At 41.9% G+C, this 23653-nt stretch overlaps 1 protein-coding gene across 4 annotated transcripts in view; it reads right to left on the bottom strand.

Annotated features, from left to right (window-relative positions):
• Window positions 1–18759, bottom strand: part of ggt1b (gamma-glutamyltransferase 1b) — a 48859-nt gene extending 30100 nt beyond the window's left edge. The window contains exons 1-4 of one of the 4 annotated variants that reach the window (XM_061875792.1): window positions 18598–18759; window positions 16874–17021; window positions 8739–8803; window positions 3218–3412 (exon numbers count right to left, since the gene is read on the bottom strand). In XM_061875792.1, coding sequence (XP_061731776.1) covers window positions 3218–3412; window positions 8739–8803; window positions 16874–16966 — 353 coding nt within the window. In that variant the 5' untranslated portion in view covers window positions 16967–17021; window positions 18598–18759. Of the gene's footprint in view, window positions 1–3217; window positions 3413–8738; window positions 8804–9030; window positions 9149–16873; window positions 17022–18597 lie in introns of those variants that run through there. The other 3 variants (XM_061875793.1, XM_061875794.1, XM_061875795.1) reach the window with 3 other exon arrangements.
• Between the last annotated feature and the right edge of the window lie 4894 nt (window positions 18760–23653).

Genomic DNA, 23653 nt, shown 5'->3' with positions numbered 1-23653 from the left:
AGCCGGAAGGCAAACCTCTCAATTTACCGGTCGATCTACGTTCCCATCCTCACCTATGGTCATGAGCTTTGGGTCATGACCGAAAGGATAAGATCACGGGTACAAGCGGCCGAAATGAGTTTCCAGGTCTTTCCCTTAGAGATAGGGTGAGAAGCTCTGCCATCCGGGGGGAGCTCATTGTAAATCCGCTGCTCCTCCACATCGAGAGGAGCCAGATGAGGTGGTTCGGGCATCTGGTCAGGATGCCACCCGAACGCCTCCCTAGGGAGGTGTTTAGGGCACGTCCAGCTGGTAGGAGGCCACGGGGAAGACCCAGGACACGTTGGGAAGACTATGTCTCCCGGCTGGCCTGGGAACGCCTCGGGATCCCCCGGGAAGAGCTAGACGAAGTGGCTGGGGAGAGGGAAGTCTGGGCTTCCCTGCTTAGGCTGTTGCCCCCGCGACCCGACCTCGGATAAGTGGAAGATGATGGATGGATGGATGGATAGCCAATTTGCTCAATGTAACTTTAATAAGTAAATGTATACATATATATAAATAAATAAATAAATAAATGGGTTGTACTTATATAGTGCTTTTCTACCTTCAAGGTACTCAAAGCGCTTTGACACTACTTCCACATTTACCCATTCACACACACATTCACACACTGATGGAGGGAGCTGCCATGCAAGGCGCCAACCAGCACCCATCAGGAGCAAGGGTGAAGTGTCTTGCTCAGGACACAACGGACGTGACGAGGTTGGTACTAGGTGGGATTTGAACCAGGGACCCTCGGGTTGCGCACGGCCACTCTCCCACTGCGCCACGCCGTCCCTACTGGGTATTTCTGTCGTACATTTTTTTCCTTTTACGGAAGGTTTTTGTGTAGAGAATAGATGATGAAAAAAACACTTAATTGAGCGTTTTAAAAGAGGAGAAAACAGGAAAAAAATGAAAATTTTATTTTGAAACTTAGTTTAGCTTCAATTTCAAATCTTTAAAATTCAATATTCAACCGAAAAAAAATGAAGAGAAAAACTTGCAAATTCGAATTTTGGGGAAAAAATTTTAAAAAAGAATTTATGGAACATATTAAGTAATTTTTCCTGATTAAATTAATTTTAGAATTTTGATGACATGTTTTAAATAGGTTAAAATCCAATCTGCACTTTGTTAGAATATATAACAAATTGGACCAAGCTAGATTTCTAACAAAGACAAATCATTATTTCTTCTAGATTTTCCAGAACAAAAATTTTAAAAGAAATTCAAAAGACTTGGATTTTAATTTGATTCTACAGATTTTTTAGATTTGCTAGAATAATTTTTTTGAACTTTAATCGTAATACGTTTGAAGAAATATTTCACAAATATTCTTTGTCGAAAAAACAGAAGCTAAAATGAAAAATTAAATTAAAATGTATTTATTATTCTTTACAATAAAATAAAAATACTTGAACATTAATTTAAATTGTTAGGAAAGAAGAGGAAGGAATTTCAAAAGTAAAAAGGTATATCTGAACATTGTTTACAATCATGGCCACCAGCAGCGAGAGCGATTCGGACAAAGAAAGCGACGATTTTCCCATTAATTTAAGCGAGGATGAAAGATATGTGGCTGAGGAAAGTGACAGTGAAGGACTAGAAAAAAAAATTAAATAAAAAATACTATACAGTAGGAGCGATTCAGATGTTATTAGACAAATTTACTAGGATAATTCTGGAAAAAAAACTTTATCTGCTTATTGTGTTACTAGTGTTTTAGTGAGATTATACGGTCGTACCTGTACAACCTGAAGGTCGGCCCCGCACCTTTCTTCAACACCAGTCGACGGGTGGTGACGATGCCCATCTCTGCCCTTCGCAAGGGACCCTCTTCGAAACACGATCTTTCGAAATGATCGCTGCATAATACATTGTACTTTGTCCAACCGTGTACGCTTGACCGCTCTGTTCCATAGGAAAGCTTCACCGTCATCTTTCGGGAATGTGAACAATGAAACACCGGCTGTGTTTGTGTTGCTAAAGGCGGCCGCAATACACCGCTTCCCACCTACAGTTTTCTTCTTTGACGTCTCCATTATTCATTAGTTTAGTTTAGTTTATTAAGGATCCCCATTAGTCTACACCGCAGTGGAGACTATTCTTCCTGGGGTCCAGGCAAAAAACATCACACAACCACAGAACAAACGATTAAAATGCAGTACAACATGATCCAATAATAAATTGTCATAATACAAAAATTCATTGAAAAAATTGCAAAAGATTCAGCAACACGGATGTCCAGAATACTGTGTAATTATGCGATTAAAAGAGACTACTTATAGCTGTGATCGGTGCTGGAACAAAATGTCCTCTACAATGCGTGACGTCATCATACGGCGACGTTTTTGCATGATACTTCCGCGGGAAATTTTAAATTGCAATTTAGTAAACTAAACCGGCCGTATCGGCATGTGTTGCAATGTTAATATTTCATCATTGATACATAAACTATCAGACTGCTTGGTCGGTAGTAGTGGCTTTCAGTAGGCCTTTAATGGGGACATCGCTCGGTTTACACAGTCACCTTTAGGAGACCTCTGACGGTATGGGGACAAAAAAACAGGTCCCCTAAAGGGAAACCTTTTTAAACCTTTAAGGGACGGCGTGGCGCAGTGGGGAGAGTGGCCGTGCGCAACCCGAGCGTCCCTGGTTCAATTCCCACCTAGTACCAACCTCGTCACGTCCGTTGTGTCCTGAGCAAGACACTTCACCCTTGCTCCTGATGGGTGCTGGTTGGCGCCTTGCATGGCAGCTCCCTCCATCAGTGTGTGAATGTGTGTGTGAATGGGTAAATGTGGAAGTAGTGTCAAAGCGCTTTGAGTACCTTGAAGGTAGAAAAGCTCTATACAAGTACAACCCATTTATCATTTATTTATTTAAATGATCGTCGGATCCATTCTGAAGATGCCTAAATTGTTTCTAAAAACATGTTTACTGTGTATGTTTGTATGAATGATGTAAAATTATTTAAATTTGGTCCCCATGAACCTTAGTAACTCTTTTTCCCCAGGGTTGCCAGTAAGTATGATCAGCACATTACTTCGTCAATCCAGAGATTTAAAGACGTGTACGAGCTAACAGGGCAGTGGACATTTTACCTTTTTTTTTTATGCCTCCACAACCTGTAGAAAGGGTGGTCCCCACAAGTCACGAACAAAAACTTGGTGTGTTTGTGAGTGTGTGTTCTTGCCTGCCGATCACAGAGCACGGTCCGGCATCCGCCGCCACAGCCGCCCTCAGGTACACGTGCGTACTCGGGAGCGTCTTTGACCCCACGCCGAAGAAGACGCCAACAAACGTGGCCACCGCTGCCACCAGCAGCAGCGTTAGCGCCACGGCGATTATCTTCTTCGCCATTGGGAGGGCCGGGCAGGAACGTGGCGGTCTGCGGAGAGAAATTGATTGATTGATACTTTTTTTTTTATTAGTAGATTGCACAGTACAGTACATATTCCGTACAATTGACCACTAAATGGTAACACCCCAATAAGTTTTTCAACTTGTTTAAGTCGGGGTCCACGTTAATCAATTCATGGTACAAATATATACTATCAACATAATACAGTCATCACACAAGTTAATCATCATAGTATGTACATTGAATTATTTACATTATTTACAATGAGGAGGAGCTTTGGTTGATATCAGAACTTCAGTCATCAACAATTGCATCAACAGAAAAATGTGGACATTGAAACAGTGTAGGTCTTACTTAGTAGGATATGTACAGTCAGCAGAGAACATAGTGAGTTCACATAGCATAAGAACAAGTATATACATTAGAAGTACATTTGAGTTGTTTATAATCCGGGGAGATGGGATGTGAATGGAGGAGGGTATTAGTAAAGTGTTGAAGTTGCCTGGAGGTGTTGTTTTGGAGCGGTTTTGAAGGAATATAGAGATGCACTTACTTTTATACCTGTTGGGAGTGCATTCCACATTGATGTGGCATAGAAAGAGAATGAGTTAAGACCTTTGTTAGATCGGAATCTGGGTTTAACGTGGTTTGTGGAGCTCCCCCTGGTGTTGTGGTTATGGTGGTCATTTACGTTAAGGAAGTAGTTTGACATGTACTTCGGTATCAAGGAGGTGTAGCGGATTTTATAGACTAGGCTCAGTGCAAGTTGTTTTACTCTGTCCTCCACCCTGAGCCAGCCCACTTTGGAGAAGTGGGTTGGATTGAGGTGTGATCTGGGGTGGAGGTCTAAAAGTAACCGGATTAGCTTATTCTGGGATGTTTGGAGTCTAGATTTGAGGGTTTTGGAGGTGCTGGGGTACCAGGAGGTGCAAGCGTAATCAAAGAAGGGTTGAAAGAGTTCCCGCTAGAATCCTCAAGGTGTTTTTGTTGACCACAGAGGAGATTCTGTAGAGGAATCTCGTTCTTTGGTTGACCTTTTTGATCACCTTGGTTGCCATTTTATCACAGGAAAGATTAGCCTCTAGAATGGAACCTGGGTAGGTGATCTCATCCTTCCTGGTGATAACAATGTCACCCACTTTTATAGTGAAGTCACTGACCTTCTTAAGTTTGATATGGGACCCAAATAGGATGGATTCCGTTTTACCTAAGTGTATGGATAGCTTGTTGTCGGCGAGCCAGGTGCAAATATTGAGGAGTTCAGCACTGAGGATTTGTTCCACCTGTGACTTGTCCTTGCCGGATACCAGCAGGGCCGAGTCATCCGCAAACAGGAACAATTCACAGTGGCATGCTGATGGCATGTCATTCACGTATATTAGGAACAGTAAAGGTCCTAGTATACTCCCCTGAGGGACTCCACAGCTTACTGAGAGGGGAGGGGACATGGTGCCGTGCAATTGATCTCCTTGGCTGGACTTTACGTCACCGATGAAAAATAATTTACAAGTTGCTGAAGACCTCTTTGTCGCTATTTTGGAGAGTCGTTCTGTGTGAGGGGCAGAGGGTGCAGTGCCCCACAATGTTAAAAAATGTAGCCTGTTTTATGATTTTGCTATTTAATATACAAAACCCAAAATCAGTGAAGTTGTCACGTTGTGTAAATGAAATAAAAACAGAATACAATGATTTGCAAATCATTTCCAATTTATATCCAATTGCAAGGACAAGATATTTAATATTCCAACTGAGACACTTACATTTTTTTGGTAAATAATCATTAACCTATAATTCAATGGCAGCAATACATTGCAAAAAAGTTGTCACAGGGGGCATTTTTACCACTGTGTTACATGGCCTTTCCTTTTAACAACACTCAGTAAACGTTTGGGAACTGAGGAAACACAATTTCGAAGCTTTTCAGGTGGAATTCTTTCCCATTCTTGCTTGATGTACAGCTTAAATTGTTCAAAAGTTCGGGGTCTCCGTTGTGGTATTTTAGGCTTCATATTGTGCCACACATTTTCAATGGGAGACAGGTCTAGACTACAGGCAGGCCAGTCTAGTACCTGCTCCCTTTTACTATGAAGTCACGCTGTTGTAACACATGGCTTGGCATTGTCTTGCTGAAATAAGCAGGGGCGTCCATGATAATGTTGCTTGGATGGCAAAAAATGTTGCTCCAAAATCTGTATATACCTTTCAGCATTAGTGGTTACCCATGCCTTGGGCACTAATGCACCCCCATGTCACTGTTCATGGCTTTTGAACTTTGCACCTGGAACTAGCCGGATGGTCCTTTTCCTCTTTGTTCCGAGGACACAACGTCCACAGTTTCTAAAAACAATTTGAAATGTGGACTCGTCAGACCACAGAACACTTTCCCACTTCGCATCATCCATCCATCCATCCATTTTCTACCGCTTATTCCCTTTTTGGGGTCACGGGGGGGGGGGCGCTGGCGCCTATCTCAGCTACAATCAGGCGGAAGGCGGGGTACACCCTGGACAAGTCGCCCCCTCATCGCAGGGCCAACACAGATAGACAGACAACATTCACACTCACATTCACACACTAGGGCCAATTTAGTGTTGCCAATCAACCTATCCCCAGGTGCATGTCTTTGGAAGTGGGAGGAAGCCGGAGTACCCGGAGGGAACCCACGCATTCACGGGGAGGACATGCAAACTCCACACAGAAAGATCCCGAGCCTGGATTTGAACCCAGGACTGCAGGACCTTCGTATTGTGAGGTAGACGCACTAACCCCTCTGCCACCGTGAAGCCCCACTTCGCATCAGTCCATCTTAAATGAGCTCGGGCCCAGCGAAGCCGGCGGCATTTCTGGGTGTTGTTGACAAATGGCTTTCGCTTTGCGTAGTAGAGTTTTAACCTGCACTTACAGATGTAGCGACCGACTGTAGTTACTGACAGTGGTTTTCTGAAGTGTTCCTGAGCCAATGTGGTGATATCCTTTAGAGATTGACGTCGGTTTTTGATGCAGTGCCGTCTGAGGGATCGAAGGTCAAGGTACTTCAATGTTGGTTTCCGGCCATGCCGCTCACGTGGAGTGATTTCTCCAGATTCTCTGAACCTTTTGATGATATTATGGACCGTAAATGTTGAAATCCCTAAATTTCTTGCAATTGCACTTTGAGAAACGTTGTTCTTAAACTGTTTGACTATTTGCTCACACAGTTGTGGACAAAGGGGTGTACCTCGCCCCATCCTTTCTTGTGAAAGACTGAGCATTTTTAGGGAAGCTGTTTTTATACCCAATCATCCCACCTGCGGGATGTCCCAAAAAAGTGTTTGATGAGCATTCCTCATCTTTACCGGTATTTATTGCCACCTTTCCAAACTTCTTTGTCACGTGTTGCTGGCATCAAATTCTAAAGTTAATGATTATTTGCACACAAAAAAAACAGTTTATCAGTTTGAACATCAAATATGTTGTCTTTGTAGCATATTCAACTGAATATGGGTTGAAAAGGATTTACATCTAACACAATTTCCCAATTCATATGGGAACGGGGTTTGTACTATTTGATATTGCACTGGTACTGTATTTGACTATTGTACTACTATGACATATTGTGCAACTTATTGTCTTGCAATTATCAATCAATCAATCAATGTTTACTTATATAGCCCTAAATCACTAGTGTCTCAAAGGGCTGCACAAACCACCACGACATCCTCGGTAGGGCCCACATAAGGGCAAGGAAAACTCACACCCAGTGGGACGTCGGTGACAATAATGACTATGAGAACCTTGGAGAGGAGGAAAGCAATGGATGTCGAGCGGGTCTAACATGATACTGTGAAAGTTCAATCCACAATGGATCCAACACAGTCGCGAGAGTCCAGTCCAAAGCGGATCCAACACAGCAGCGAGAGTCCCGTTCACAGCGGAGCCAGCAGGAAACCATCCCAAGCGGAGGCGGATCAGCAGCGCAGAGATGTCCCCAGCCGATACACAGGCAAGCAGTACATGGCCACCGGATCGGACCGGACCCCCTCCACAAGGGAGAGTGGGACATAGAAGAAAAAGAAAAGAAACGGCAGATCAACTGGTCTAAAAAGGGAGTCTATTTAAAGGCTAGAGTATACAAATGAGTTTTAAGGTGAGACTTAAATGTGTCTACTGAGCTGGCATCGCGAACTGTTACCGGGAGGGCATTCCAGAGTACTGGAGCCCGAACGGAAAACGCTCTATAGCCCGCAGACTTTTTTTGGGCTTTGGGAATCACTAATAAGCCGGAGTCCTTTGAACGCAGATTTCTTGCCGGGACATACGGTACAATACAATCGGCAAGATAGGATGGAGCTAGACCGTGTAGTATTTTATACGTAAGTAGTAAAACCTTAAAGTCACATCTTAAGTGCACAGGAAGCCAGTGCAGGTGAGCCAGTACAGGCGTAATGTGATCAAACTTTCTTGTTCTTGTCAAAAGTCTAGCAGCCGCATTTTGTACCAACTGTAATCTTTTAATGCTAGACATGGGGAGACCCGAAAATAATACGTTACAGTAATCGAGGCGAGACGTAACAAACGCATGGATAATGATCTCAGCGTCTTTAGTGGACAGAATGGAGCGAATTTTAGCGATATTACGGAGATGAAAGAAGGCCGTTTTAGTAACGCTTTTAATGTGTGCCTCAAAGGAGAGAGTTGGGCCGAAGATAATACCCAGATTCTTTACCGTGTCGCCTTGTTTAATTGTTTGGTTGTCAAATGTTAGAGTTGTATTATTAAATAGAGTTCGGTGTCTAGCAGGACCGATAATCAGCATTTCCGTTTTTTTGGCGTTGAGTTGCAAAAAGTTAGCGGACATCCATTGTTTAATTTCATTAAGACACGCCTCCAGCTGACTACAATTAATGTACATCAGAGCTATTCAAATGTTTGTATTTTTTTGCATTCAGTGTATTACATTCTGCAACTAGTGTTTGGATCCCACTGTACGCAATATCTGAAGAGCATGGAAAAAAAGCATTTCACTGTGGTGTACTCTGCATGTGACGAATAAAACTTTGAAATTTGAACCTTGAACCTTGCGTAAATATCACCAGGAAGTGCAATTAGTGCAAATACTGTATATTTTACAGAATTGTCCCAAAAAAAGGAAAGACGTGGCACACAATTATGTATAAATTAATAAGGACTTCCAAGCAACCTCTTATCAGCTGGCTTTGCACCAGGTTGTTCCGTCCCAGAACATGCCAACTCGTCAAGAAAAACCAAACACAGTTCAACATCAACCTGCGAAAATAACACAAAAAAACGCCCCAAAGTATCGCCGCAGCGCTACTGTGCAAAATCATAAACCGATAAGACCTATTTGACTTACCTTTTCGGGTCGGCGTCCGGGGCCTCGGCAGCGAGGAGGTCACTGGTGGTTATGTTGGCCACAATCTGCAAGCAGGTGACAAGCTGCCTTCAATACGTAACCGGGGTCATTACACTTTAACCCGTGCCGCCATAAAACACTTCCACAGACAACAAAAGAGCACACGACATGTAACATGAGGCGGAAATCTGCTTTTTTTTTTTATCCGCAGAGCGAGAACCTGCAGGCGACAAATGCTTGACACAGTGGCTAGAAAGTCCCCCTTAAAGCAAGGCATTGAAGTGTTTCTTACCGGGAACGAAGATCACCATGAGGGGAGGCGAGAAAGGGAAAAAAAAAACAATATGGATGGCACGGTGGAGTCCTCTCAAATGGGCGAGCGAGCTACGGGCCAGGTGTTGAAATGCCCTTGTGCACCTCCGACCAACCGGGAAGGAGGGGGGGGGGGGGGGAGGATTCCAGCGAGGGGCGCCTCGCAACTGGCCTTCAACTCCATTCCTGTCAACTAGTTTTTTTTTTTAATCACATTCTAACCTTTCTTCAACATGGACGCATCAGTGAAGTGAAGTGAATTATATTTATATAGCGCTTTTCTCTAGTGACTCAAAGCGCTTTACATATCGATCCATCATCCATCCATCATCTTCCGCTTATTCGAGGTCAGGTCGCGGGGGCAGCAGCCTAAGCAGGGAAACCCAGACTTCCCTCTCCCCAGCCACTTCGTCTAGCTCTTCCCGGGGGATCCCGAGGCGTTCCCAGGCCAGCCGGGAGACATAGTCTTCCCAACGTGTCCTGGGTCTTCCCCGTGGCCTCCTACCGGTTGGATGTGCCCTAAACACCTCCCTAGGGAGGCGTTCGGGTGGCATCCTGACCAGATGCCCGAACCACCTCATCTGGCTCCTCTCGATGTGGAGGAGCAGCGGCTTTACTTTGAGTTCCTCCCGGATGGCAGAGCTTCTCACCCTATCTCTAAGGGAGAGACCCGCCACACGGCGGAGGAAACTCATTTCGGCCGCTTGTACCCGTGATCTTATCCTTTCGGTCATGACCCAAAGCTCATGACCATAGGTGAGGATGGGAATGTAGATCGACCGGTAAATTGAGAGCTTTGCCTTCCGGCTCAGCTCCTTCTTCACCACAACGGATCGGTACAACGTCCGCATTACTGAAGACGCCGCACCGATCCGCCTGTCGATCTCACGATCCACTCGTCCCTCACTCGTGAACAAGACTCCTAGGTACTTGAACTCCTCCACTTGGGGCAGGGTCTCCTCCCCAACCCGGAGATGGCATTCCACCCTTTTCCGGGCGAGAACCATGGACTCGGACTTGGAGGTGCTGATTCTCATTCCGGTCGCTTCACACTCGGCTGCGAACCGATCCAGCTTTACATAGTGAAACCCAATATCTAAGTTACATTTAAACCAGCGTGGGTGGCACTGGGAGCAGGTGGGCAAAGTGTCTTGCCCAAGGACACAACGGCAGTGACTAGGATGGCGGAAGCGGGAATCGAACCTGCAACCCTCAAGTTGCTGGCACGGCCACTCTACCAACCGAGCTGTACCGCCCCTATCAGAGTTACACTCTCATATTGCCTTATAACACGTGTTATTAAAGGGGAACATTATCACAATTTCAAAAGGGTTAAAAACAATAAAAATCAGTTCCCAGTGGCTTGTTGTATTTTTTAAAGTTTTTTTCAAAATGTTACCGGTCTCGGAATATCCCTAAATAAAGCTTTAAAGTGCCTTATTTTCGGCTCTCTGCGAAGACACTGGCCGTTTCCCTGTGACGTCACACAGTGCTGCCAATGTAAACAAACAATGGGAATACCACAGCAAGATATAGCGACATTAGCTCGGGTTCAAACTCGGATTTCAGCGACTTAAGCGATTCAACAGATTACGCGTGTATTGAAACAGATGGTTGGAGTATGAAAATATTGAAGAAGAAACTGAAGCTATTGAGCGAATAGCTATTGACGCTATTCATAGCAATAGCATGGCCGAATAGCTGCGTTAGCATCGCTGGTAAAATGTGCGGACCAAACGATCAGGACTTTCGCATCTTTTGACACTGGAGCACCTTAAATCCGTCGATTGGTAAGTGTTTGTTTCGCATTAAATGTGGGTGGAAGGAAACGTAATATAGTTGCAAATGCATCTACAGGTTATTCATACATCTCTGTGCCATGTCTGCTTTAGCATCGCCGGTAAATAGCATGTTAGCATCGATTAGCATAGCATGCTAGCATCGATTAGCTGGCAGTCAACATCAACAAAACTCACCTTTGTGATTTCGTTGACTATCGTTGCAAATGCATCTGCAGGTTATCCATACATCTCTGTGCCATGTCTGCCTTAGCATCGCCGGTCAAATGTGGAGACACTCTGGTACATTCAATGGGGGTCTGGTGGCAGACACTTTCGCATCTTCGGGCCAGTGGTGCAACTTGAATCCCTCCCTGTTAGTGTTGTTACACCCTCCGACAACACACCGACGAGGCATGATGTCTCCAAGGTTCCAGAAAATAGTCAAAAAAACGGAAAATAACAGAGCTGAGACCCGGTGTTTGTAATGTGTTGAAAATGAAAATGGTGGGAGTGTTACCTCGGCGACGTCACATTCTGACGTCATCGCCTCCAGCGCGATAAACAGAAAGGCGTTTAATTCGCCAAAATTCACCCATTTAGAGTTCGGAAATCGGTTAAAAAAATAGATGGTCTTTTTTCTGCACCATCAAGGTATATATTGACGCTTACATAGGTCTGGTGATAATGTTCCCCTTTAAGGAACTCTCTTGAAGGAATCAAAAACGTACTGTCTAATCTAGTAAATGTCTCTAAAAACATATGAATCCGTCTCAATGCAACGCGATTGCAATCGGGGTTTTTTTTTCTTTAACTTGTTTTTTTGTTTTTTTTTTCTAGTCCGCTGCTATCAATATCCTTAAACACGAATCTTTCATCCTCGCTCAAATTAATGGGGAAATTGTCGTTTTCTCGGTCTAAATAGCTTTTTTGTTGGAGGCTCCCACTAAAATCAATATAAATATATGAGGAGCTGTCACGCCAATTTTCTTCCCCCCTACAAAAACCTTCCCCCCACCATCATGATTAATACAGATGTTTTAACGCTATATTATGAAAATATAACGCTATATTATGAAAATATAACGCTATATTATAAAAATATGACACTATATTATAAAAATACAGACGTTTTGTTAACGCTATATTATAAAAAAAAATTTAAAAACAATTTACAAACACAAGCTATGGGATGACGCATTTATTTCCGGGGTCACGTTTCCTCTTATGTCATCCCATAGCTTGTGTTTGTAAATTGTTTTTAAAAAATTTTTATAATATAGCATTAACAAAACGTCTGTATTTTTATATTATAGTGTTATATTTTTATAATATTGTGTTAACAAAACGTCTATATTAATCATGACCCCGGAAGTAAATGGGGGGGGGGGGAGAAATTTGGCGTGACAGAGCCCTCAACATGTGACGTCATCGTCTGCGACTTCCGGTACAGGCGGGGCTTTTCTCCAGTTGCGAACTTTATCGTGGATGTTCTCTACCAAATCCTTTCAGCAAAAATATGGCAATATCGCGAAATGATCAAGTATGACACATAGAATGGACCTGCTATCCCCGTTAAATTTGAAAATCTTATTTCAGTAGGCCTTTAAAGGGGAACATTATCACAATTTCAAAAGGGTTAAAAAAAATAAAAATCAGTTCCCAGTGGCTTGTTTTATTTTTGGAAGTTTTTTTCAAAATTTTACACCTCCCGGAATATCCCCCCAAAAAAAGCTTTAAAGTTCTTGATTTTCGCTATTCGCGATGCGACTGTACATTTCCCTGTGACGTCATACAGGGCTGCCAATACAAACCACAATACCACAGCAAGATATAGCGACATTAGCTCGGATTCAGACTTGGATTTCAGCGGCTTAATCGATTCAACAGATTACGCATGTATTGAAACAGATGGTCGGAGTATGGAGGCAGATAGCGAAAACGAAATTGAAGAAGAAATTGAAGCTATTGAGCGAATAGCTATTGACGCTATTCGGCCATAGCGTCTGTGTACCCAATGAAGTGGCCCATAGCATGGCTGCCTTATTAGCATCGCCGGTAAAATGTGCGGAGCAAACGATCAGGACTTTCGCATTTTGTGACACTGGAGCAACTTAAATCCGTCGATTGGTAAGTGTTTGTTTCGCATTGAATGTGGGTATCTAGTTTCAAATGTACATACAGCTAGTGTAAATAGCATGTTAGCATTGATTAGCTGGCAGTCATGCCGCGACCGAATATGTCTGATTAGCACATAAGTCAACAACATCAACAAAACTCACCTTTGTGATTTCGTTGACTTAATCGTTGCAAATGCATCTGCAGGTTATCCATACATCTCTGTGCCATGTCTGTCTTAGCATCGCCGGTCAAATGTGAAGACACTCTGGCACATTCAATGGGGGACTGGGGGCAGATTTCTTGCCAGTGGTGCAACTTGAATCCCTCCCTGTTAGTGTTGTTACACCCTCCGACTACACACCGACGAGGCATGATGTCTCCAAAAAAAAGTCGAAAAACGGAAAATAACAGAGCTGAGACCCGGTGTTTGTAACGTGAAAATGAAAATGGCGGGTGTGTTACCTCGTTCTGACGTCATCGCTAAAAGACCCATAAACAGAAAAGGCGTTTAATTTGCCAAAATTCACCCATTTAGAGTTCGGAAATCGGTTTAAAAAAAATACATGATCTTTTTTTTCTGCACCATCAAGGTATATATTGACGCTTACATAGGTTTGGTGATAATGTTCCCCTTTTGAGGGAGCACAGAGTCATCTTTGTTCCAGACGCAGGTTTAAAATCCCAATCAATAGGAGATTATGAGCAGTTCAAGTCTGGAATTGTTGTCATTCCAAGCAAAGTGCCTTCTGTTTTTTTATTTTTATTTCCAGTTCAAGGACAAGTCTCAAAATATTACATCTTTCACATTTAACGGGCCTGGCTCAAAGGTGTTCAACATGTATTAGTTATCAAACTGGAACTATTAATCTTGCAGTTCCGGCAATAAGAAACATGAACTTAAAATGAAAACCAAGGTACGTAGAGAACTGTGATCCTGGCGTACTGCTACACTACTATTGATTACACAATTATGGCTGAAACTAATGAATATTTTGATGGTCTGCTTAGCATGTTAGCATCGATTAGCTGGCAGTCATGCCGCGACCAAATATGTCTGATTAGCACATAAGTCAACAACATCAACAAAACTCACCTTTGTGATTTCGTTGATTTAATCGTTGCAAATGCATCTGCAGGTTATCCATACATCTCTGTGCCATGTCTGTCTTAGCATCGCCGGTCAAATGTGAAGACACTCTGGTGCATTCAATGGGGGTCTGGCGGCAGATTTCTTGCCAGTGGTGCAACTTGAATCCCTCCCTGTTAGTGTTGTTACACCCTCCGACTACACACCGACGAGGCATGATGTCTCCAAAAAATAGTCGAAAAAACGGAAAATAACAGAGCTGAGACCCGGTGTTTTTAATGTGAAAATGAAAATGGCGGGTGTGTTACTGCGTTCTGACGTCATCGCTAAAAGACCCATGAACAGAAAAGCGTTTAATTTACCAAAATTCACCCATTTAGAGTTCGGAAATCGGTTAAAAAAAAATACATGATCTTTTTTTCTGCAACATCAAGGTATGTATTGACGCTTACATAGGTTTCGTGATAATGTTCCCCTTTAAGGGAGCACAGAGTCATCTTTGTTCCAGACGCAGGTTTAAAATCCCAATCAATAGGAGATTATGAGCAGTTCAAGTCTGGAATTGTTGTCATTCCAAGCAAAGTGCCTTCTGTTTTTTTATTTTTATTTCCAGTTCAAGGACAAGTCTCAAAATATTACATCTTTCACATTTAACGAGTCTGGCTCAAAGGTGTTCAACATGTATTAGTTATCAAGCTGGAACTATTAATCTTGCAGTTTCGGCAATAAGAAACATGAACTTAAAATGAAAACCAAGGTACGTAGAGAACTGTGATCCTGGCGTACTGCTACACTACTATTGATTACACAATTATGGCTGAAACTAATGAATATTTTGATGGTCTGCTTAGCATGTTAGCATCGATTAGCTGGCAGTCATGCCGCGACCAAATATGTCTGATTAGCACATAAGTCAACAACATCAACAAAACTCACCTTTGTGATTTCGTTGATTTAATCGTTGCAAATGCATCTGCAGGTTATCCATACATCTCTGTGCCATGTCTGTCTTAGCATCGCCGGTTATATGTGCAGACACTCTGGTGCATTCAATGGGGGTCTGGCGGCAGATTTCTTGCCAGTGGTGCAACTTGAATCCCTCCCTGTTAGTGTTGTTACACCCTCCAACTACACACCGACGAGGCATGATGTCTCCAAAAAATAGTCGAAAAAACGGAAAATAACAGAGCTGAGACCCGGTGTTTGTAATGTGAAAATGAAAATGGCGGGTGTGTTACTGCGTTCTGACGTCATCGCTAAAAGACCCATGAACAGAAAAGCGTTTAATTTACCAAAATTCACCCATTTAGAGTTCGGAAATCGGTTAAAAAAAATACATGATCTTTTTTTTCTGCAACATCAAGGTATATATTGACGCTTATATAGGTTTGGTGATAATGTTCCCCTTTAAGGGAGCACAGAGTCATCTTTGTTCCAGACGCAGGTTTAAAATCCCAATCAATAGGAGATTATGAGCAGTTCAAGTCTGGAATTGTTGTCATTCCAAGCAAAGTGCCTTCTGTTTTTTTATTTTTATTTCCAGTTCAAGGACAAGTCTCAAAATATTACATCTTTCACATTTAACGAGTCTGGCTCAAAGGTGTTCAACATGTATTAGTTATCAAGCTGGAACTATTAATCTTGCAGTTCCGGCAATAAGAAACATGAACTTAAAATGAAAACCAAAGTACGTAGAGAACTGTGATCCTGGCGTACTGCTACACTACTATTGATTACACAATTATGGCTGCAACTAACGAATATTTTGATGGTCTGCTTAGCATGTTAGCATCGATTAGCTGGCAGTCATGCCGCGACCAAATATGTCTGATTAGCACATAAGTCAACAACATCAACAAAACTCGCCTTTGTGATTTCGTTGATTTAATCGTTGCAAATGCATCTGCAGGTTATCCATACATCTCTGTGCCATGTCTGTCTTAGCATCACCGGTCAAATGTGCAGACACTGGTACATTCAATGGGGGTCTGGCGGCAGATTTCTTTCCAGTGGTGCAACTTGAATCCCTCCCTGTTAGTGTTGTTACACCCTCCGACTACACACCGACGAGGCATGATGTCTCCAAGGTTCCAAAAAATAGTCGAAAAAACGGAAAATAACAGAGCTGAGACCCGGTGTTTGTAACGTGAAAATGAAAATGGCGGGTGTGTTACCGCGTTCTGACGTCATCGCTAAAAGACCCATAAACAGAAAAGCGTTTAATTTGCCAAAATTCACCCATTTAGAGTTCGGAAATCGGTTAAAAAAAATACATGATCTTTTTTTCTGCAACATCAAGGTATATATTGACGCTTACATAGGTTTGGTGATAATGTTCCCCTTTAAAGTGGAGCTGCTGAGCATCCACCCTTCACCAGGTGGAGGCAGCATCTGTTTATGAGAGCCGTCCTCTGATTGGCTGAGAGCAGCCAGTCTCCGGAGGTGTACTGTGGCGGCCGCGGGCGAGTGGTGGTGTTTTTCCCGGGCGGGAGGACGACACTCACACGGCTTTCCTCGCAGCGGGCAGCATCTTAAAGTTTAGCCAGCATGGAGCGCACTTTTTTGCGAGTTAACCGTGGCGTTCGGTCTCGTCCTACCGCTTTATTTACTACTACTACTACTACTATTATTAGTCCCGGTGTCCACACCACGTCCTCCCGCCATATTTCCTACAACTACTAGTCCTAGTCCCGGTGTCAACAACACGTCCTCCCGGCAGTGATGGGCTCCAAGTTGAGCAGGCAGAGAAGTAAGAGACGGCGACAGAGGACTGACGCCCCGCCGGCGAAAGGCGACAAAGGCGGGCGAGGAGGAAGCGACGGCGAGCTGCGGTTTACCTCCTTGATGCTCAAGTCCGACAAGCTGGCCGGCATGCTGCGGAGGAGCAGCCCCTGTCCGTACGTCAGGCGGGCGGCTTGGATCCGCGACATCCAGAAGCATCTCCGGGAGCAGAAGACGGAGCAGGCGGCGGAAGTGCTCAAACTGCTGAGAAAGGTAACAAAACAGGCATTTATGTCGACTTTTTTCCCCCCCCGACTCCGTAAACTTGGTTGTTTTTCTTTGCATTGGAGGTGTTCCTAATGTTTGGACTACAATAACAATAATGAACAATCATTGATACATTAATTTATTTATTTTTTAAATAAACATTTATTTATAATATTCAAATTTACATAAAAACACGTTTTTATAAATATTTATTTATAATAATTACTTTTTAAATATGCAAATTTACATATATAATGATTGACACACACTAGGTGAGGGGAGCAGTGGGCAGCAGCGGTGGCCACGCCTGGGAATCATTTTTGGTGATTCAACCCCCAATTCCAACCCTTGATGCGGAGTGCCAAGCAGGGAGGTACAGGACAAGCGGTAGGAAATGGATGGATGGATGGAAATTTACATGTAAGCAAAGAAATAATAATGATCAAAACATGTACAGAAACAGTACAAAACTCCATAAAGCCACTAAAATGCATACTAGTTCTAGCTATTAGGCTGTTCTATTTTTTATTTATTTATTATCTTTATTTATTTAAATTGTATTTATTCATTTTTCATTTTGTTTAATATACTGTAACACTTTGAGGTTGTTTACTCAATGTAAAGTGCTTTTACAAATAGAATCTATTATTAAAACAGAATGCAATATATATTTATATATACAGTGTATTAAAAAAATTAAATAAATAAAAACATAAGAAAATACATAAAAACTAGAACAGCCTAATAGCTAGAACTAGTAGGCATTTTAGTTGCTTTATGTAGTTTTGTACATGTTTTGATCATTATCATTTATTTCCTTAAATGTAAATTTCCATCCATCCATTGTGTACCGCTTGTCCTGTTTGGGGGGGGGGGGGGGGGGTTGCTGGAGCCTCTCAGCTGCATATATATATATATATATATATGTATATACACACCATGTTTTTTTATTATCTTTTTATTTATTTATTTCCTTCCTTTTTTTTAAATTTTATTTACTAATTTTTTTATTGTTGTTTTCTTTTAATACACTGTAGCACTTTGAGGTTGTTTGCTCATATATATATATATATATATATGAATGAATGTTGTTGCAATGGGGCGGCATGTAGTGGGTAGAGCTGCCAGCCAGAAACCTGAGGGTTGCAGGTTTGCTCCCCACATAACGACATCCAAAAAATTGCTGCCGTTGTGTCCTTGTGCAGGACACTTCACCCTTTGCCCCCGGTGCCGCTATCACTGGTGAATGAATGATGAATGAATGATAGGTGGTGGTCGGAGGGGCCGTAGGGCGCAAACTGGCAGCCACGCTTCCGTCAGTCTACCCCAGGGCAGCTGTGGCTACTGATGTAGCTTACCACCACTGAGTCCCACTTCTCTGTGAGCGCTTTGAGTGTCTAGAAAAGCGCGATATAAATCTAAGTTATTGTGTGACTGTCAGAAAGTAATTAGTCACTGAGAGTGTAAAGCAGGGTTCTGTCTGACACGCTAGGTCCAAGGATGCAACATGAAGTCATTATCTCCGTTTTGAGGGTGATTTATTTTCCCTTTGAGTAAAAATACAATACATTACATTCAGGTGATTTGTGGTTCCTTTGCAGTCCTTTTGCAGTCCTTTTGTGTTCAACAGGAGTAACAGCACCCAGGTTCACACTCTCTCCATACAAGCCAAAACAATTCACAGACAGGTGCAGGTGATATTCATTCAGCAATCATTCAGCCCACACACACAAAGCCACACCCACTATCCCTGGTGACAAGTGAGAAACAAATCCCTGCCTCTACTATATATATATATATATATATATATATATATATATATATATATATATATATCCATCCATCATCTTCCGCTTATCCGAGGTCGGGTAGCGGGGGCAACAGCCTAAGCAGGGAAACCCAGACTTCCCTCTCCCCAGCCACTTCGTCTAGCTCTTCCCGGGGGATCCCGAGGCGTTCCCAGGCCAGCCGGGAGACATAGTCTTCCCAACGTGTCCTGGGTCTTCCCCGTGGCCTCCTACCGGTTGGACGTGCCCTAAACACCTCCCTAGGGAGGCGTTCGGGTGGCATCCTGACCAGATGCCCGAACCACCTCATCTGGCTCCTCTCCATGTGAAGGAGCAGCGGCTTTACTTTGAGTTCCTCCCGGATGGCAGAGCTTCTCACCCTATCTCTAAGGGAGAGACCCGCCACACGGCGGAGGAAACTCATTTCGGCCGCTTGTACCCGTGATCTTATCCTTTCGGTCATGACCCAAAGCTCATGACCATAGGTGAGGATGGGAACGTAGATCAACCGGTAAATTGAGAGCTTTGCCTTCCGGCTCAGCTCTGTCTTCACCACAACGGATCGGTACAACGTCCGCATTACTGAAGACGCCGCACCGATCCGCCTGTCGATCTCACGATCCACTCTTCCCTCACTCGTGAACAAGACTCCTAGGTACTTGAACTCCTCCACTTGAGGCAGGGTCTCCTCCCCAACCCGGAGATGGCATTCCACCCTTTTCCGGGCGAGAACCATGGACTCGGACTTGGAGGTGCTGATTCTCATTCCGATATATATATATATATGTATGTATGTATGTATGTGTAACATATATGTATATGTAACAAAATCAGTGGTCCCCAACCACCGGTCCGGGGACTGGTACCGGTCCGTGACGCATTTGCTATCGTGGGCGCACGGAAACATTAATTGATTTATAAACGACTGCATTTTCTCCGACTTAACTTTCGCCTGTCCCACTAGACCAGGGGTAGGGAACCTATGGCTCTAGAGCCAAATGTGGCTCTTTTGATGACTGCATCTGGCTCTCAGATAAATCCTAGCTGACATTGCTTAACACGATAATTAATGAATAATTCCGCTGGTAATCACAGTGTTAAAAATACAGTTCAAATTATAAAACATTCTCATGCATTTTAATCCAACCATCTGTTTATCACACCTGTCCAAGATGTCGCATTAATTGTAAGAAGTATATTTATTATTGGTTAACTTTAGAATAACAATATTATTAAAAAGAATAAGAGACTTACTATACTCTAAAAATGTTGGTCTTACTTAAAAATGCTCGCATTTAGTTGTATTCAGTGTTGAAAAATACTATATGGCTCTCACGGAAATACATTTTGATATATTTGGCTTTCATGGCTTTCTCAGTCAAAAAGGTTCCTGACCCCTGGCGTAGTGGGTAGAGCGGCCGGCCAGAAACCTGAGGGTTGCAGGTTCGCTTCCCACCTATTGACATCCAAAAAAATCGCCATATGTGGCTCTTTTGATGACTGCATCTGGCTCTCAGATAAATCCTAGCTGACATTGCTTAACACGATAATTATGAATAATTTCGCTGGTAATCACAGTGCTAAAAATAACGTGCAAAATATAAAACATTCTCATGCATTTAAATCCATCCATCCGTTTTCTACCGCACCTGTTCAAGAAGTCGCATTAATGGTAAGAAGTATTTTATGTCACGATGGGGGGGGGGGTCGCAGTTTGCTGCAGGGTCGTTCCCCCAGGAAGGCAGATGGACTTATTTAGGTAAAAACATGATTTAATTTAAACTAAAAAAAGATACAAACAAAAATTGCTCACGGTGGAGGCACAACTTGGGCTAAGGAACAAAGCTATCGCATAAACAAACTATGAACATAAATCGAACAAAACTTACTTGGCATGGCATGAAGCACGAAACTATGGCAAGGCATGAAACAAGTCAGCACAGAGCAAGAAAAGATCACATTGACGCCAGGGCGACTGACTGGCAAAGACGAGCTTAAATACCGCCTCTGATTAGTGCTCGGGAAGCAGGTGAGCGGGCATTTTGTCCACCAGAGACAGGTGGACAAAATGAGTCACCAAGGAAACCAGACAAGGGCGTGGAAAACAACAGGAACTTAAAGAGTCCAAAGGACAAACAGCACATGGCCAAACAAAAACATGAGCCACAGACATGACATTTAATTTATTATTGGTTAGCTTCAGAATAAGAATGTCATTAAAAATATTTAAAGACTTATTATACTCTAAAAATGTTAGTCTTACTTAAAAATGCACACATTTAGTTGTAATCAGTGTTAAAAAATATGGCTTTCATGGCTCTCTCAGTCAAAAAGGTTCCCGACCCCTGCACTAGACACACTGATAAGCTTGTTTCTACTGTAGATGTACAATAAAACTCCTGATAGGAAGTTGCCATTTGTTATATTTGATATAACTTTGTGACATGATACAACGTACATTAATGAACATATAAAATGTGAATGTGACAATATTGTAGCCAAAGGCTGATTTCCATCTGCTTTTCATTGAAAAGAAACAAGCCCACCAATTCAGCGTTATAGTGAGTTGTAGTTTTCAATCACTTATTTTTGCTGTATTTATCCGTCACAGGTGGAAAGGCGGTCCCTGAAAATAATGCCTACATTAAACCGGTGCCCCTGGTGCAAAAAAAAAAAAGGTTGGGGACCACTGCCGTGAATAATCCAAATAGAGGTAGAAAGTGTTTTAAAGTAAAGTTCTAATTATTTTTTTAAAGGCACAAAAAACAGGTCGGGTGTTGAGAAACTTACATTTATGAATATAAATGTTTATAATGAGGTTGCAAAGGTAAACTTTTTTTCATATTGTGTAATTCCAAACAGCATCATTGATACATTAATACCTGACAGTGTCCAGCACATGGGTGTGTGTGGCCATATTTGGTCATCATAACTTCCTGCCACTTTTCTGCATAAATCACCATTATTTACTTTATTAACTGAGTCATCTGCTTTGTCAGGTTCACCTCACCAGAAGGAACACAGAGTTCACAAAAGCCATTTTTGAAATAGAACACCGAATCAGGTTTGAATAATTTTAAATGTCAAAGTCACGTAACAGTTTCCAAGTTCTTCTACGATTGGTGTTGTTGCTCATGTCTGTTTTAGTCACTATTTTGTTACAGGAAAAAGCTTCTTTTAAGCCAGACCTGGACGAACTAAGGTAACATGCGGACCGTTAAACTTTTCAATCCGGCCCGTCGAGACTTTCCCAAATAATTTTTTTAGAAAGTGAAGTGAATTATCAATCAATCAATCAATGTATTTTATTTCGGCAATCTTCACATAAAACAAAGAACAACAACAAGAAAAGGAAAAAAAAAAAAAAAAACACTAATTTGAGCAATGATTGAGCCGAAAGGGTGTAGGTTGAAGCAACGCTTATATAAACCTACCCCATCACAACAAGAACAAGGTTCAAAATATATAAAATCTAAAACATGCTTCACTTATATTACTTTTTTTTTTTTAAACAATATATAAGCAACATATATGTAGCACACGTCTCATATACACAGTTTAACATTTAAATCAAACATATACATTTGTACACTTATATATATATATATATATATATATATATATATATATATATATATATATACATATATATATTATAGTGGCTGGGGAGAGGGAAGTCTGGGTTTCCCTGCTTAGGCTGTTGCCCCCGCGACCCGACCTCGGATAAGCGGAAGATGATGGATGATGGATATATATATTATATATACACAATTCATTTTAATTCCATATAAAGTAGTAATATATACATTTTAATATAACCTATATGTATAATTATGAAATCATAAATTGTATTTATACACATATATATTATTGTCTTTCTAAAACAATGTTTGCTCTTCTTTCTTATATTTACTAATGATAAATGATTTAAAAAGCTTTTTAAACTGGCTTATATTATATTTATATAGCGCTTTTCTCTAGTGACTCAAAGCGCTTTACATAGTGAAACCCAATATCTAAGTTACATTTTTAAACCAGTGTGGGTGGCACTGGTAGCAGGTGGGTAAAGTGTCTTGCCCAAGGACACAAGGGCACTAGGATGGCAGAAGCGGGAATCGAACCTGGAACGCTCAAATTACTGACACGACCGCTCTGCCAACCATTGTAGCTGCCATTATGATATGCAGTAATGTTTTCTAATGACCAAAGTCTTCAACTACGCTAAGTATTTCAATGGTTGGAATCCGCACTGTTGCACGATACACTAATTACTATGGTAATCTAATTAGTTACTATGGTAATCTAATTAGTTACGATGGTAATCTAAGTCCCAGCAGCTCAGAGGAGGCACCAAGCAGTGTGGGTCGGGAGCGTTTCCATAGAGTGTTTCCAGAGCGAGCCTGAAATGCGGGTGTCAGGGACAGACACGGAAGGAGATTTTTACAACAAAGTTCTAAAGTTTATTGATATATCAGATTGTCGATGTTTTTTTTTTTTTTTTTTACCTTTCGCGTTCTTATTTCGCTGTTTGTGGCATTTTTGTTGTAAAATATTTAAATGGAGAGGGGGTGTTACGTTCATATGTTGTCAATATTCAGTGTTTTATCATTTATAGATAATATTGTAATTTATAGTTAATATTATATAGTTAATATATAGTTATATATAGTTATTATATAGTTATATAGTTAATAATATAGTTAATATTGTAAATCCCACATTCTTTATTTTCATGTACATTCTGGGTGTCTCGTTCAGTAAAAAAAAAAAGTTAAAATCCGTTCGGTTTTTTAAAGCGGTCCGTCATAAGGTTTTTAGCATTCCATCGGACATTATTGTGAG

This window comes from Nerophis ophidion, linkage group LG17, assembly GCF_033978795.1.
Source record: "Nerophis ophidion isolate RoL-2023_Sa linkage group LG17, RoL_Noph_v1.0, whole genome shotgun sequence".
Classification (NCBI taxonomy): Eukaryota; Metazoa; Chordata; class Actinopteri; order Syngnathiformes; family Syngnathidae; genus Nerophis; species Nerophis ophidion.
The sequence above is the reverse complement of the archived record's forward strand: the minus strand, read 5'-3'. Positions and strand labels throughout refer to the sequence as shown.